The sequence below is a fragment of the Heptranchias perlo genome, chromosome 1 (genome assembly GCF_035084215.1).
Source record: "Heptranchias perlo isolate sHepPer1 chromosome 1, sHepPer1.hap1, whole genome shotgun sequence".
Taxonomy (NCBI): Eukaryota; Metazoa; Chordata; class Chondrichthyes; order Hexanchiformes; family Hexanchidae; genus Heptranchias; species Heptranchias perlo.
In genome coordinates, this window is record NC_090325.1 from 172,353,949 (window position 1) to 172,367,959 (window position 14,011).

Here is a 14,011-nt window from a genome sequence, read left to right on the forward strand (position 1 = left end):
AATGTCAAGGGGAGGGGTTAGACTCTCTGTTGTTGGAGATAGTCATTGCCTGGCACTTATCTGGCGCGAATGTTACTTGCCACTTATGAGCCCAAGCCTGGATGTTGTCCAGGTCTTGCTGCATGTGGGCTCGGACTGCTTCATTATTTGAGGGGTTGCGAATGGAACTGAAAACTGGGCAATCATCTGCGAAATTCCCCATTTGCTGACCTTATGTTGGAGGGAAGGTCATTGATGAAGCAGCTGAAGATGGTTTGGCCCAGGACACTGCCTTGAGGAACCCCTGCAGCAATGTCCTAGGGCTGAGATGATTGGCCTCCAACAACCACTACCATCTTCCTTTGCGCTAGGTATGACTCTAGCCACTGGAGAGTTTTCCCCCTGATTCCAATTGACTTCAATTTTACGAGGGCTCCTTGGTGCCACACTCAGTCAAATGCTGCCTTGATGTCAAGGGCAGTCACTCCCACCTCACCTCTGGAATTCACCTCTTTTGTCCATGTTTGGACCAAGGCTGTAATGAGGTCTGGAGCCTAGTGGTCCTGGCGGAACCCAAACTGAGCGTCGGTGAGCAGGTTATTGGTGAGTAAGTGCCGCTTGACAGCACCTTCCATCACTTTGCTGATGATTGAGAGTGGACTGATGGGGCGGTAATTGGCCGGATTGGATTTGTCCTGCTTTTTGTGGACCGGACATACCTGGGCAATTTTCCACATTGTTGGGTAGATGCCAGTGTTGTAGCTGTACTGGAACAGCTTGGCTGGAGGCGCAGCTAGTTCTGGAGCACAAGTCTTCAGCACTGCAGCTGGGATGTTGTCGGGGCCCAAAGCCGTTGCTGTATCCAGTGCACTCAGCCGTTTCTTGATATCATGTGGAGTGAATCGAATTGGCTGAAGACTAGCTTCTGTGATGGTGGGGATATCAGGAGGATGCCGAGATAGATCATCCACTCAGCACTTCTTGCTGAAGATGGTTGCAAACGCTTCAGCCTTGTCTTTTGCACTCATGTGCTGGACTCCGCCATCATTGAGGATGGGGATGTTTGCACAAGCCTCCTTCTCCTGTTAGTTGTTTAATTGTCCACCACCATTCACGACTGGATGTGGCAGGCCTGCAGAGCGTTGATCTGATCCATTGGTTGTGGAATCGCTTAGCTCTGTCTATAGCATGTTGCTTCCTCTGTTTAGCTCGCATGTAGTCCTGAGTTGTAGCTTCACCAGGTTGGCACCTCATTTTTAGGTACGCCTGGTACTGCTCCTGGCATGCTCTTCTACACTCCTCATTGAACCAGGGTTGATCCCCTGGCTTGTTGGTAATGGTAGAGTGAGGAATATGCTGGGCCACGAGGTTACAGATTGTGCTGGAATACAATTCTGCTGCTGCTAATGGCCCACAATGCCTCATGGATGCCCAGTTTTGAGCTGCTAGATCTGTTCTGAATCTATCCCATTTAGCACGGTGGTAGTGCCACACAACACATTGGATGGTGTCCTCAGTGTGAAGACGGGACTTCATCTCCACGAGGACTGTGTGGTGGTCACTCCTACCAATACTGTCATGGACAGATGCATTTGCGACAGGTAGATTGGTGAGGACGAGGTCAAGTAAGTTTTTCCCTCGTGTTGGTTCGCTCACCACCTGCCGCAGGCCCAGTCTGGCAGCTATGTCCTTCAGGACTCGGCCAGCTCGGTCAGTAGTGGTGCTACCGAGCCACTCTTGGTGATGGACATTGAAGTCCCCCACCCAGAGTACGTTTTGTGCCCTTGCTACCCTCAGTGCTTCCTCCAAGTGGTGCTCAACATGGAGGAGGACTGATTCATCAGCTGAGGGAGGACGGTAGGTGGTAATCAGCAGGAGGTTTCCTTACCCATGTTTGACCTGATGCCATGAGATTTCATGGGGTCCAGAGTCAATGTTGAGTACTCCCAGGGCCACTCCCTCCTGACTGTATATCACTGTACCGCCACTTCTGGTGGGTCTGTCCTGCCGGTGGAACACGACATACCCAGGGGTGGTGATGGAAGAGCCTGGGACGTTGGCTGAAAGGTATGATTCTGTGAGTATGGCTTTGTCAGGCTGTTGCTTGACTAGTCTGTGGGACAGCTCTCCCAATTTTGGCACAAGTCCCCAGATGTTAGTGAGGAGGACCTTGCTGGGTCGGCTGGGCTTGGTTTGCTGTTGTCGTGTCCAGTGCCTAGTGGTCCGATGCCGGGTGGTCCGTCCGGTTTTATTCTTATTGTGACTTTTCGTAACGAGATTTTACAACTGAGTGACTTGCTAGGCCATTTCAGAGGGCAATTAAGAATCAACCACATTGACTGTGGGTCTGGAGTCACAGAAAGGCCAGACCGGGTAAGGACGGCAGGTTTCCTTCCCTAAAGGACATTAGAATGATACCCGGACTTCAAGGGTTAAGTTACGAGGAGAGATTACACAAATTGGGGTTGTATTCTCTAGAGTTTAGAAGGTTAAGGGGTGATCGGATCGAAGTTTCTAAGATATTAAGGGGAACGGATAGGGTGGATAGAGAGAAACTATTTCCGCTGGTTGGGGATTCTAGGAGTTGGGGGCACAGTCTAAAAATTAGAGCCAGAGCTTTCAGGAGTGAGATTAGAAAACACTTCTACACACAAAGGGTGGTAGAAGTTTGGGACTCTCTTCCGCAAACGGCAATTGATGCTAGCTCAATTGCTAATTTTAAATCTGAGATAGATAGCTTTTTGCCATCCAAAGGTATTAAGGGATATGGGCCAAAGGCAGGTATATGGAGTTAGATCACAGATCAGCCATGATTTTGTCAAATGGCGGAGCGGGCTCAAGGGGCTGAATGGCCTAATCATGTTCCTATTCCTTAGAGGCGTTGCAATGAAGGTTCACTAGATTGATTCCTGGGATGAGAGGGTTGTCCTATGAGGAGAGGTTGAGTAGAATGGGCCTATATTCTCTGGAGTTTAGAAGAATGAGAGGTGATCTCATTGAAACATATAAGATTCAAAGAGGGCTTGACAGCATCGATGCTGAGAGGTTGTTTCCCCTGGCTGGAGAGTCTAGAAGTCGGGGGCATAGTCTCAAGATAAGGGGTCGGCCATTTAAGACTGAGATGAGGAGGAATTTTTTCACTCAAAGGGTTATGAACCTTTGGAATTCTCTGTCTCAAAGGGCTGTGGATGCTGAGCCATTAAGTATATTCAAGGCTGAAATAGATAGATTTTTGGACTCTTGGGGAATCAAGGGACATGGGGATCGGGCATGAAAGTGGAGTTGAGGTTGAAGATCAGCCGTGATCTTATTGAATGGCGGAGCAAGCTCAAGGGGCAGTATAGCCTACTCCTCCTTCCTATGTTCTAATGGTGGGGTGGTGCAAGTCGGCCAACAACTTGTGGCGATTCGCAATTCATGGGGTATCGCTTCCTCGTCACATGTCGCTAGCCGATTTGCACATTAATAATGGCATGCGTCATTCAGGCACTGTTATTTTTTCAGCAAAATCTGGGCCAATATGATCATACAGGTTTCAGTTTACTGTTGCGTCACCCGCAACCCACTCCAGCATCGCCTGAAACCTATTAACACCATAATTGTTCTCAGCTAATACTTTCTAAAATGTAGTTCTACCACCTACCCTGCATGCTTACAATATTCAGTAATGTAGCATCGTCCAATAGTTGAACAGAAACCTTTATTACTGTCACTAGCTCACTAAATTAACATGAGTCCTTCCACATTCTCATAGTCTTAAGATTGCTGAAGAATAAATACATTATCAGACCATTCATTTTAGACTATAAACTACAAATCATTTTTGTTAAAAGTGCAAAGTGGATAGAAACAGAAAATCAAAAGAGGAGGATTTCACCTGATTGTAAAAGATTTTGTCTTGTACCTTGAAATTATCCATCGTTTTGAGAGTTCTGGCCCAGTTAATGGTTGTTAGTATGGTTTTTGGCAAATCGTTCCACTGGTGATCTTTTTGTCAATGTTGTTTACCTCTGGAACTTTCACGAATTGTCATTGGCTTGGACATCTCCAAAGTCCTTAACAACATGCACTTCTAAACAAGTAACCATCATAGGGTCTCCCACCAAAGCTATATCCATGGCTATGCAGCTTCCTCTCAAACCACTGCATCTTCATTGTAGTTGATGGTTCATCCTGACTTTTTGCTATTAGCTTAGAGGTTTCATAATACTCTACTCTGTCCCATTCTGTTCCTTCTTTATATTGGTGACCTTCTCCAATCATATTCATTTTTCTGTTGGCAATTCCCCTTTACATTCATCAACTTCCTTCAGGTTGCATACCTTCAGTGCATACAACCTTCACTCCTTTTGTGGTGCAATAGGCTGAATAATTGGGAAAGTGAAAATCTGGTTTCTTTCAATTGTTTGAAGACACCATTTCTTCGTGTCTTTAGGTTTTGAAAGCAAAAACACTAAAACAATTCTTCTTTGTAAATTCTAATTGCTAAAAGTTTAAAAAATAGAATAATTTCAATTATTACAATAAACTAATGTCAAATAAGAGGCTAGGATCCTGTTGATACAAAGACCAGGGTTCAAATCCCCGTGGAGATTTTTTAAAAATTTCTTTCTCCCATCTTCAGTGACTGATAGAAAGCAGTTTCAAAATTCAGTTGAAAAATATGAAGTTGGGATTAGAACCTCTCTATCATAGAATTTCTGCACAGGAGATGGCCATTTGGCCCATCCTGTTTGTTCCAGCTTCACAATGAACCCATCTACTCTTTCCGCATATCCTTTAATATTTTTCTTCTTTAAGTGAAAATCAAATTTCTTCTTCAATTTGTGTGATAATGTATGTGATAATATATTCTACATTCTAAGGATTCTTTTCTGTGAAAATATTTCATCTAATCTCCCTCTTTATCTTTCTAGTACTAATGCTAAATTTATGCCCTTGTTAGAGATTTATCGACCAGTAGAAATAATCATTCACTATTTACCCAGTGAAATCCTTTCAGAACTTTGAACACTTCTATTAAATCCCCTTAACCTGCTCTGTTCCAGTGAATACAGCCCTTGGTCTTATCATAATCATATATTCTCATGCATGGTATCCTCTTAGTGGATCTATGTTGCATCTTTTTCTACAGTTCCATAATCCTTTTTATAATGAGGTGCCCAAAACTGGATACAATACTGCAGCTGTGGCCTAATGTCTAGTATAGAATTATCATCAACTCCTTGCTTTTGTATGCAATATGCCATTTTAAAAAATAAAACTCAGGATTCCATTTGCCTTTTTTTTACTCTCAATCCTGCTTTTAAAATCAGTGTATCTGCACTTCTAGATCTTTCTGTTCCTGCAATTCGTTGAGAGTTATACCATTTAGGCCATATTTCCATTCTTTGATCTTTTTCTCCAAGATATACTACTTCACATTTATCTATATTGAACTCCATTTGCCACATATCTGCCCATTTCCTTAATCTAGGTCCTCCTGCAGTCTCCTTGAGCTCCTAATACACTGTAATAATCAGCAATGGCCGCTGCACCTTTGCTGTGGGGTTGAAAACTCCACTGTACTATTCAATTATGTTAGTGCTGTGGTGAGACTTGCAGTTTGGACGGAAACTGACCGGACCGGATCGATCACCTGTTTTACACCCTGCCCGATTTTACTTTCCATTGATTAATGCTCCTTTAGACGTGTTGCTGTTCTTTCATATACTTAACTCACACTTCTCTGTGCTGTGAGCTCACATTTTGTTTTTGTACTTGTAATTTTGCAGAAATTTCATTTTTATTGGCCTTTAACAAAACTCTTAGCGGTCCTTACTTAACAATTTTGGGAGCTAACTTTTGTTAACATATTTTAGCAAGGGAGCAAAATTCTGAGTAGCAGTGAAAAATGGAAGACAAATCCTCTATTGCTTTCTACCGCTATTACTCCACTATACCGCTGGGCTGGGCTGCACCTGAACCGGGACCAAGGTCCTAGCGGGGAGGATAAATAGGGCTGTAGAATGGACTTTAAACCAACAGAGAGGGGGGTTTGGGTCGTAATAATATAATAGTAACCTAAAGATAAGAAAAAGAAGGAATGAGAGCAAAGGACAGAGTACAAAAAGTGATAATATCAATACACCGGGTACCAAAAAAGTTATAGGAAGAAATAATTATATACCTGATTAAAAAAAAAATAAAGCAGGGGTGATGAAAAATAAGAAAATATTAAATTGCAGGTCTAAAAATTACAGAGCATCTCTACAGGGCTGTGGGAGTTGGGGAGGGGGTACGTGTTGGAGGGGGGGGTGGAGAAGAAGTGTTTAGTCGTGATGCTCTGGCCATCGTGAGTATGGGGCAGTCTTGACGGACCAGTTGCTCTTTTCCTACCTGTCAATTTTGTTTGTTCGTACGAGCAACATAAAGTGTGATAAGTCAAAAAGTGTGTGAAAAACACCATCAAGGCATATAACCAGGGTGGGGACCATTACCCAAATAAGAACTTTTACAGAACCATGGCCAGACCCCATCTGGAATACTGCATTCAGTTCTGGGCACCGCACCTCAGGAAGGATATATTGGCCTTGGAGTGGATACAGCGCAGATTCAACAGAATGATACCGGGACTTAAAGGGTTAATCTATGATGTTACATAAATTTGGCTTGTATTTTGTTCACTGTGGAAGGTTTAGGGGTGATCTAATCAAGGTGTTTAAAATGATAGATGGATTCGATAGGGTAGATACAGAGAAACTATTTCCTTTGGTGGGGGAATCCAGAACAAGGGGGCACAATCTTATAATTGCAGCTAAACCATTCAGGAGTGAAATCAGGATGCATTTTTCACACAAAAGTGGAAATCTGGAACACTGTTTCCCCAAAAAGCTGTGGACGCTGGGTCAATTGAAATTTTCAAGACTAAGATTGATAGATTTTTGTAGGTAAGAGTATTAAAGGATATGGATCAAAGACAGATAAATGGAGTTGAGCTACAGATTAATCATTATCTAACTGTCAGATCAGGCTCGAGGCGCTGAATGGCCTACTCTTGTTCCCATGTTTGCTTACATCTTATTTGTTAATCTTTACACACAGTAAAATATGGTTCATATTTTCTGGTTATACAGCAACATTGACAGATGCCTCGAGTAGGCCATCTACCAATTCTACTCGCATCAGATAGTATGCAGCATGGTAGAAATAAATATAATCATGGAAAAGGGGTTAACAACCAGTATCGATCTTTGTAGAATGTCAAAGAAACTGTGCAGATTTGATTGTACAGCTTATTTTCAGCAAGTAAATGCATATTGATTAAAGTTCTCGTAATGTGTGTGCTGTTGTGTTTGGGTATAACAGCTTTTCTTTCTCACTGCAGTATTGAAAGTACTCGTTGGCAGAAAGAAAAATATTTGGCTTTGTTTAAGCATTGCGACGCAGTGATACACTGACTTAATTTTATAATTAAAATCAAAACAATATTAACAATAATATAAATACTCCGGGTACAAAAAAAGTTACAGTAAGTAATAATAAAGGAGGGGAGGTTTGGGTAGAAATAATAATAGAATCCCCACCCTAACTATATGTCATGATGGTGTTTTTCACACACTTTTTGACTTATCACACTTTATGTTGCTAATACAAACATCCAAGAGTGACAGGCAGGAATAGAGCAACTGGACCATCAACCCTGCCCCACATTCATGATGCCCAGAGCATCATGACTGAACACTTCTTCTCTTCCTCTCCCCACCTGCTCCGCAACCCCCCCCCTGCTCCCGCAGTATATTATTGTTCATGCCTGTTGGTAAAAAATGCTTCCATTTCTTTGAAGGAAATGCTGTAACCTTTCATGAATGATGCTTCATCCCGTAAATTCTGCAGATTTATGTAGAATGCAGCAAAACTGGTTTGGATCATTATCAGTGCTGCTGGTCAAAATAATGTTTTGATTTTAATTATAAACTTAAGTCAGTGTATCACTGCATTGTGATGCTTAAATGCAGCCAAATATTTTTCCTGTTGCCTACCAATCCACCCAACCTTAGATAAACTTGTCAAGTTTCACCTTGGTATAAAAACGCAATCTATTTTAATGTATCTTAGTCTTAAACATAAACACAGATCATATCTTCAAATGAGGTTGCTATCAGTGTCATTGCTTTTGAACATAAATATCTCTGCTATAATTTCCCTGATGTCAACAGCTCTGTCTTAGGTTGGTTTAACACTGGGTGTCCTACAAAATATAATCACTGACTTCTTATGTTCCTGCTAAGATTTGAGAAAGATGGTTGATAGGTAGTACAGGGTAAAGGGATAACTTGTGTTCCTGCTGTCCATATATGCTTGTTTCTTCGGGTTGTAGTATTATATTCACTATTCTGTTTGTTGTTTGCTGTTTTGCTATTGTTGCATTTCTGCAAAAAATGACCTGCAGTCTACCATAGCACTAGCATGTTCAATCTATCAAACATTTGTTTACCACCACGGCACTTCAAACATGAATCATTTCTTTCATTACAGCTTCCTGGTTCACAATTGTTCATTCCTGTTAGTTGAACAAGTGCTGTTGAATTTTCAGCAGACATTATGCCGTGCTTATTTACGCATCAGCAATTTCTACATGCTGATATAGGGCATATCATATATTTATTTTGTTACTAGTTGATCTCTCATGGTATTGCACATGGGGAGTCAAGACCAAAGGGGTGAAATTAGACTTCAGCAGTAGTGCAAAACGAGCAATAGTGAATCAGCAGTCCATTTTACACCACGTCCAATTTTCATTTCTCTTGTAGTTCACTCTCGCCTGTTTTGCACTACTGGCAAAGTCAAATTTCACCCCCCAATTTTCTATTTAGATGAAGCAGAGGTGTTAGACGACTGGGTGTAATTAGAATTCAGATGAGGGAAGAGAGTGGCACTGAAGGCTAGAAGCCAGTTGGGGAAGATAAAATGGAGTTAGAGACTGCAAGGTAGAAGGTAGAGGATTTTTAGAGGTGGGGGTGCAAGGGGGGAAGGTAGAACTTATTCGGAGGCAAGGGGGAAGGTTGCGCAGAAATAGAGAAGGTAGAACAGGGGTAAATGCTGGAGGGCAAAGTGGGAAGGTAGAATATGGTTAGAAACTGGGAATGGGATTATTATTATTTGAGGTATATGGGGGACTTATCAAGACCTGATGATGCAGTCAGTGGGGGATGACAGACATGGTGAAAGGAGGGGAGTGGGGAAGGGGGATTTCTAAGTTTATTTTCTGTGAAGTGCCACACACACTGCATGTACTATATATACTTTATATATATTTTTAAAGTTCTATCTTTTTAAATAATAGTCACAAAAATGATAGCTATTTATTATATATTACAGAATAGATATTATGTCATATAGATTATATATTAACATTTATTATATAGCAGGGGCCAATGTGGATAAAAGCCAAGGCAGCTGATGTATAATTGGGATGGAGGAAGCGGGGCCTCAAGGTGGGTCCTGGAGCACGTAAGGACCAAGTTGGCTGCAGGATAATTGAAAGCGGAAGAAGCACAGCATGAGAGTCTGGTATACATTGGGGCTGTGCTGGCTGTAGGATGATCGGGATGGTGAATAGCGTGGCAGGAGAGCAAAGCCTATAGTACCTAACACCCGAGGTGGCAGCAGGATAATTGGCAGCAGTGGATAGCAGGGCGGGAGAGCGGAGCCTTGCATAGGTGACCGCCGAAGCAGCCTCAGGATAATCGGGGGCAGCAGGTAACAAGGAGGGAAAGTGGGAGATAACCAGACAGCAACTCAGTGAGCCATATCTATATTATCAGCAGTAGTGCCTGAGTACATGCCCAGGAGTCCAGAAATAAAAATGGGGGTAGAGAGTTGCCCAAAAACAGGCTTAAGAAGAAATGTTAGGACTTACCTCTATTACTTTTACCAAGATGGATGACATACTGAAACTTGAGCAATTAATGCTGTCCTGAGCCACCCAGTTGCCAAAGTGTGGAACTCCAGGCACACTCAAACCAAACTTGGGACATGCACAGTCACAGATATTTTTGTTTAAAAATGTGACAAAGATCTGAGTGCTCTACATTAGAAAACCCTATTGCAGCACTACCCACAAGCATCACAAGCAATTACAAATGTAACAGAGGTGTGGATTAAATTAACATGAAACTGTCCACGAGGAATATTTACAGATGACAGGGCATACATATTTTAATAATATATAGGCTCTTCACAAACCTAGAAAGGATTCGATTAAAATACTACAGAAACTAAAATCAATGAGGGCATTTGTTGATAATAGTAAAATCTATTGCAGGCATGGTTGTCTGAATTACAATGTAGGCACTTCATGTGTAACTAGTCGATTTCGCATGGTGTTGCAGATGGTAAGTTGGAGAATATGGACACTCTTAACTGTCTCTGATGTCTTCATTTTGCTACTCTCTTTGTCTTGCCTCTCTTCTTCTGTCTCTCACTTTCTCTTTGCTGTTGCTTCTCTCCTCTTAACTTTTCTTTTCCTTTTCTTTCTTCCTCTTATGTTTGTCTCTCTTTTTTCTTAAGGGAAGGTGGTTGTGGTATAGCATGATGTGGTAGGGAAAGGAACCACCAACAACTGCTGGCTACATTTGGGGTGAAGGTTGTTAGGAGAATGTGGCCTTTAGCGGCTCCCTTCCCCAATCACATACTTCCTCGCACCACCTCATTCCCATCACATTCCCTATCTCTTCACCTTTCATTACCCATTCCTTTTTCCAACTGTCCATTCCCCTTCCCCTTCCTGTTACCCTCTCATTCCCATTAGTACCTTTATCTCTTCCTCTTTGAACAATCCACTAAACTCCTGTATCCTACCCTTCTCCTTTTTCCACTCACCTCAACCTTAACCCTCTATTTAGTCTGCCCCACTCCCACTCACTTCCCCCAAGGGTTGGTGCTGAGAGCCCAGAGATTCCCTTACCTTCAAACAATTTCCCACTACGCTCCCACACTATCTGTTTCCCTTAGAGCGGTTTGTTGCTTTGAATTTTGTTTTAAAAAAGACGTCTAATTGGAATGACAAAGAAAACTGCCTGTTTGTCTCATTTTTTTCCTCTCTCATTATACATTCGAACCTCTGTCTCAACTGTCAGTTGGCTTCAAAATTCAACTGGTATATTTTTTGAAAATTAAAGTAACATTAAATGAAGCAAGCAAACTCTCTCTCTTTCTGTCTAACCACAGTCTCTCTCTTACCTCCCTTAGTTTAATGCACTTTTGTGTTCTGTAAACTTTTTTAAAAACAAAAACAATATTAGAAAACTTCCATTTTTGTTTTCTCTCTCACTCACAGCCTCTATTTCTTTTTAAAATAAAAACACTCAATATAAATTTTTGAAGGAAAGTTACTGAGCAGAAAGTGTTAGCAGGTAAAGAGAAATTTTACCAATGCAGCCTATTGCAAGGTACTGATGCATCCTGGAAAATTCGGTGCATTGCACAATTCACATTCAGCTCAAGGAGTCATAGTTCAGGACAAAAATATCAATTTTAAGCCCTGTTTTTTGTGAGAGGCGGAGGCCTTCAAAAAGAACTTTAATGAAGGCATTAAGGACGCACGAGATAATTCAATGAATAAATGTAATCATGTTATTGTCAATTATGTTATTGTGAAATATGTATTTTTGAACGTTTTATTTAAACCCTTATTCAGTTACTTAGGAAAAAAATGGCATCTGAAAATATTTTTCCAAAAGCATTTTGAGTGAGTTGTGGGAACCCGTTTGCTAGATTCCACAATCTCAGACTCACATTATAACTATAAAATCACATACAGTGTGAAGCCTTGAAAATACCTAGCACATTACCTACAATAGTAACAGATACTGCAGGCACTTAGAATGAATTTTGAATAAAATGCATGTATCAAATTTCATATATAATGTATTATTTACACTGTCCATTGTATTGGCCCTACTTTTTTCCCAGCAACCAACTGTACATTATTTGTCTGTAGAGTTATACAGGTTGTATAGCAATCATTAATTCTTCACTGTGGATGTTTCATATGCCAGTGACAAGAACTCACAGTATTGGCAGTCATCAACTGCCCTGAGAACCATCACCAGTGAATAAACAGACCTAACCCATGGTGTCTCCCTAATGGCTCATTTGATAAAAATACCATCCAGTCTGGTATTGAACCTTATAAACCAGGAAGGTTCTAGATTCAATCCCCTATCTCTGCTTAATCAGCTGGAGAGAAGGTCAATATCTTGCCCAAGGTGTGAAACTAGACAGTCCACATTAGCAGCCGATTCAACCGTAGCACATCACATTCAAGCCTGACTTTGTCGTCACCTGATGTCCACTAACTGCATGATTAACGACCAAAAATATAGTAAAGAATTGTCAGCATGGATTTCAAAAGGGAAGGTCCTGCTTGATCAACCTTATTGAATTCTTTGAAGAAGTAACAAAGAGTAGACAAGGGTAATGCGGTAGATGTAATGTATTTGGATTTTCAAAAGGCCTTCGATAAGGTACCACATAGACTCATGACTAAGGCAGGGCATGTAGACTCAGGTGACAAGTAGCAGTGTGGATAAAAAATTGGCTACAAAACAGAAAACAGAGAGTAGGGGTTAAAGGTAGTTATTCAGACTGGCAAAAGGTAGGAAGTGGCGTTCCATAGGGATCAGAGCTGGGACCACTGATGTTCACCAATTACATAAACAATTTAGACTCAGGAATCGGAAGTACAATCTCAAAATTTGCGGTAGACATCAAGATGAGGGATATAGTCAATACGGAGGAAGACTGTAAAAATTACAAGAAGGCATTAATAAACTTGCAGAATGGGCATGTACTTGGCAAATGAATTTCAATATAGATAAGTGTGAGGTGGTGCATTTTGATAGGAATAATAAGGAGGTCACATGCTCCTGGGAAAACAAGAGTCTAAATGGGGTAGAGGAACAAAGGGATCTATGGGTACAGATACACAAATCACTAAAAGTAGCGACACAGGTTAATAAGGCCATAAAAAAAGCAAACCGAGCACTGGGGTTCACTTCTAAGGGAAAGAATTGAAAAGCAGAAAAGTTATGTTAAACTTGTATAGATTTTAATTGCTCCACCATTGGCGGCTGCGCCTTCAGCTGCCTAGGCCCTAAGCTCTCGAATTCCCTTCCTAAACCTCTCCGCCTCTCTACCTCTCTCTCCTCCTTTAAAACGCTCCTTAAAACCTACCTCACCTGTCCTAATATCTCCTTATGTGGTTCAGTGTCAAATTTTGTTTGATAATGCTCTTGTGAAGCGCCTTGGGTCGTTCTACTACGTTAAAGGCGCTATATAAATTCAAATTGTTGTTGCTGCTACCTCAGGAAGCTCAGAGACCCATCTAAGGAGTTGTTTTTCACTAGTGTCTCTCGGAGTAATGTAAATGAGGGCAGTGGTAGCCTCATTTTTTGGCCACCAAATGCAGTTCTCCCATTTGCGAAGGTATCACAGCCAGAAAATAAAGTCACAGATTGTGTTAAAGCACCTGCACATGCATGAATTTGTGCATGCACATTTGTTTTTGTGTTGCTCTGGTACTATAAATGCAACATATAATAATGTATGTTTAAATTCCATGACATAGTGACCCCAAAGAAACTTGATGCAGGCAAACGTCTGAACTCTATTCCAAACTGCAGCGAGGCAGTGAATCCTGCTGATGAGGTGACAGCTAGGAAACCCCCCTCCCCCGACCCTCAACCCATTTTAATTGAGTCACCATAAACAATGACTCAATCTTACTGAGGTTGAATTAGAAGTTCTTCAATATCCATAACACAACAATCATTCACATTTTGGGTGCACTGTCTATATCCGTGTTCTCAGATGAAAATGACCATGAACCAGTTTCCTCCCTTGAAAGTGCTGTTCTTGGACCCCTGCCTCCTGTCGCTGCTGCAAACAATTGAATGTCACTGTACAATGTGGGCAGGAATTCTCACGAGATCAGTGATTTCAGCTCTGTGTGCAGCAATGGGAATCATCTACAACAGCAACACTAGGT

General features: G+C 41.6%; 1 protein-coding gene across 5 annotated transcripts in view; it reads left to right on the forward strand.

The window, feature by feature from the left end:
- inpp4b (inositol polyphosphate-4-phosphatase type II B) overlaps positions 1-14,011 on the forward strand; it is a 784,892-nt gene that overhangs the window by 758,770 nt on the left and 12,111 nt on the right. For 3 of the 5 annotated variants that reach the window (XM_067993776.1, XM_067993804.1, XM_067993812.1), the window contains exon 25: positions 10,286-10,355. The exons of the other annotated variants lie outside the window; for them this stretch is intronic. In XM_067993776.1, the coding sequence (XP_067849877.1) occupies positions 10,286-10,355 (70 nt within the window). The remainder of the gene's footprint in view (positions 1-10,285; positions 10,356-14,011) is intronic. 5 annotated transcript variants of the gene reach the window in all.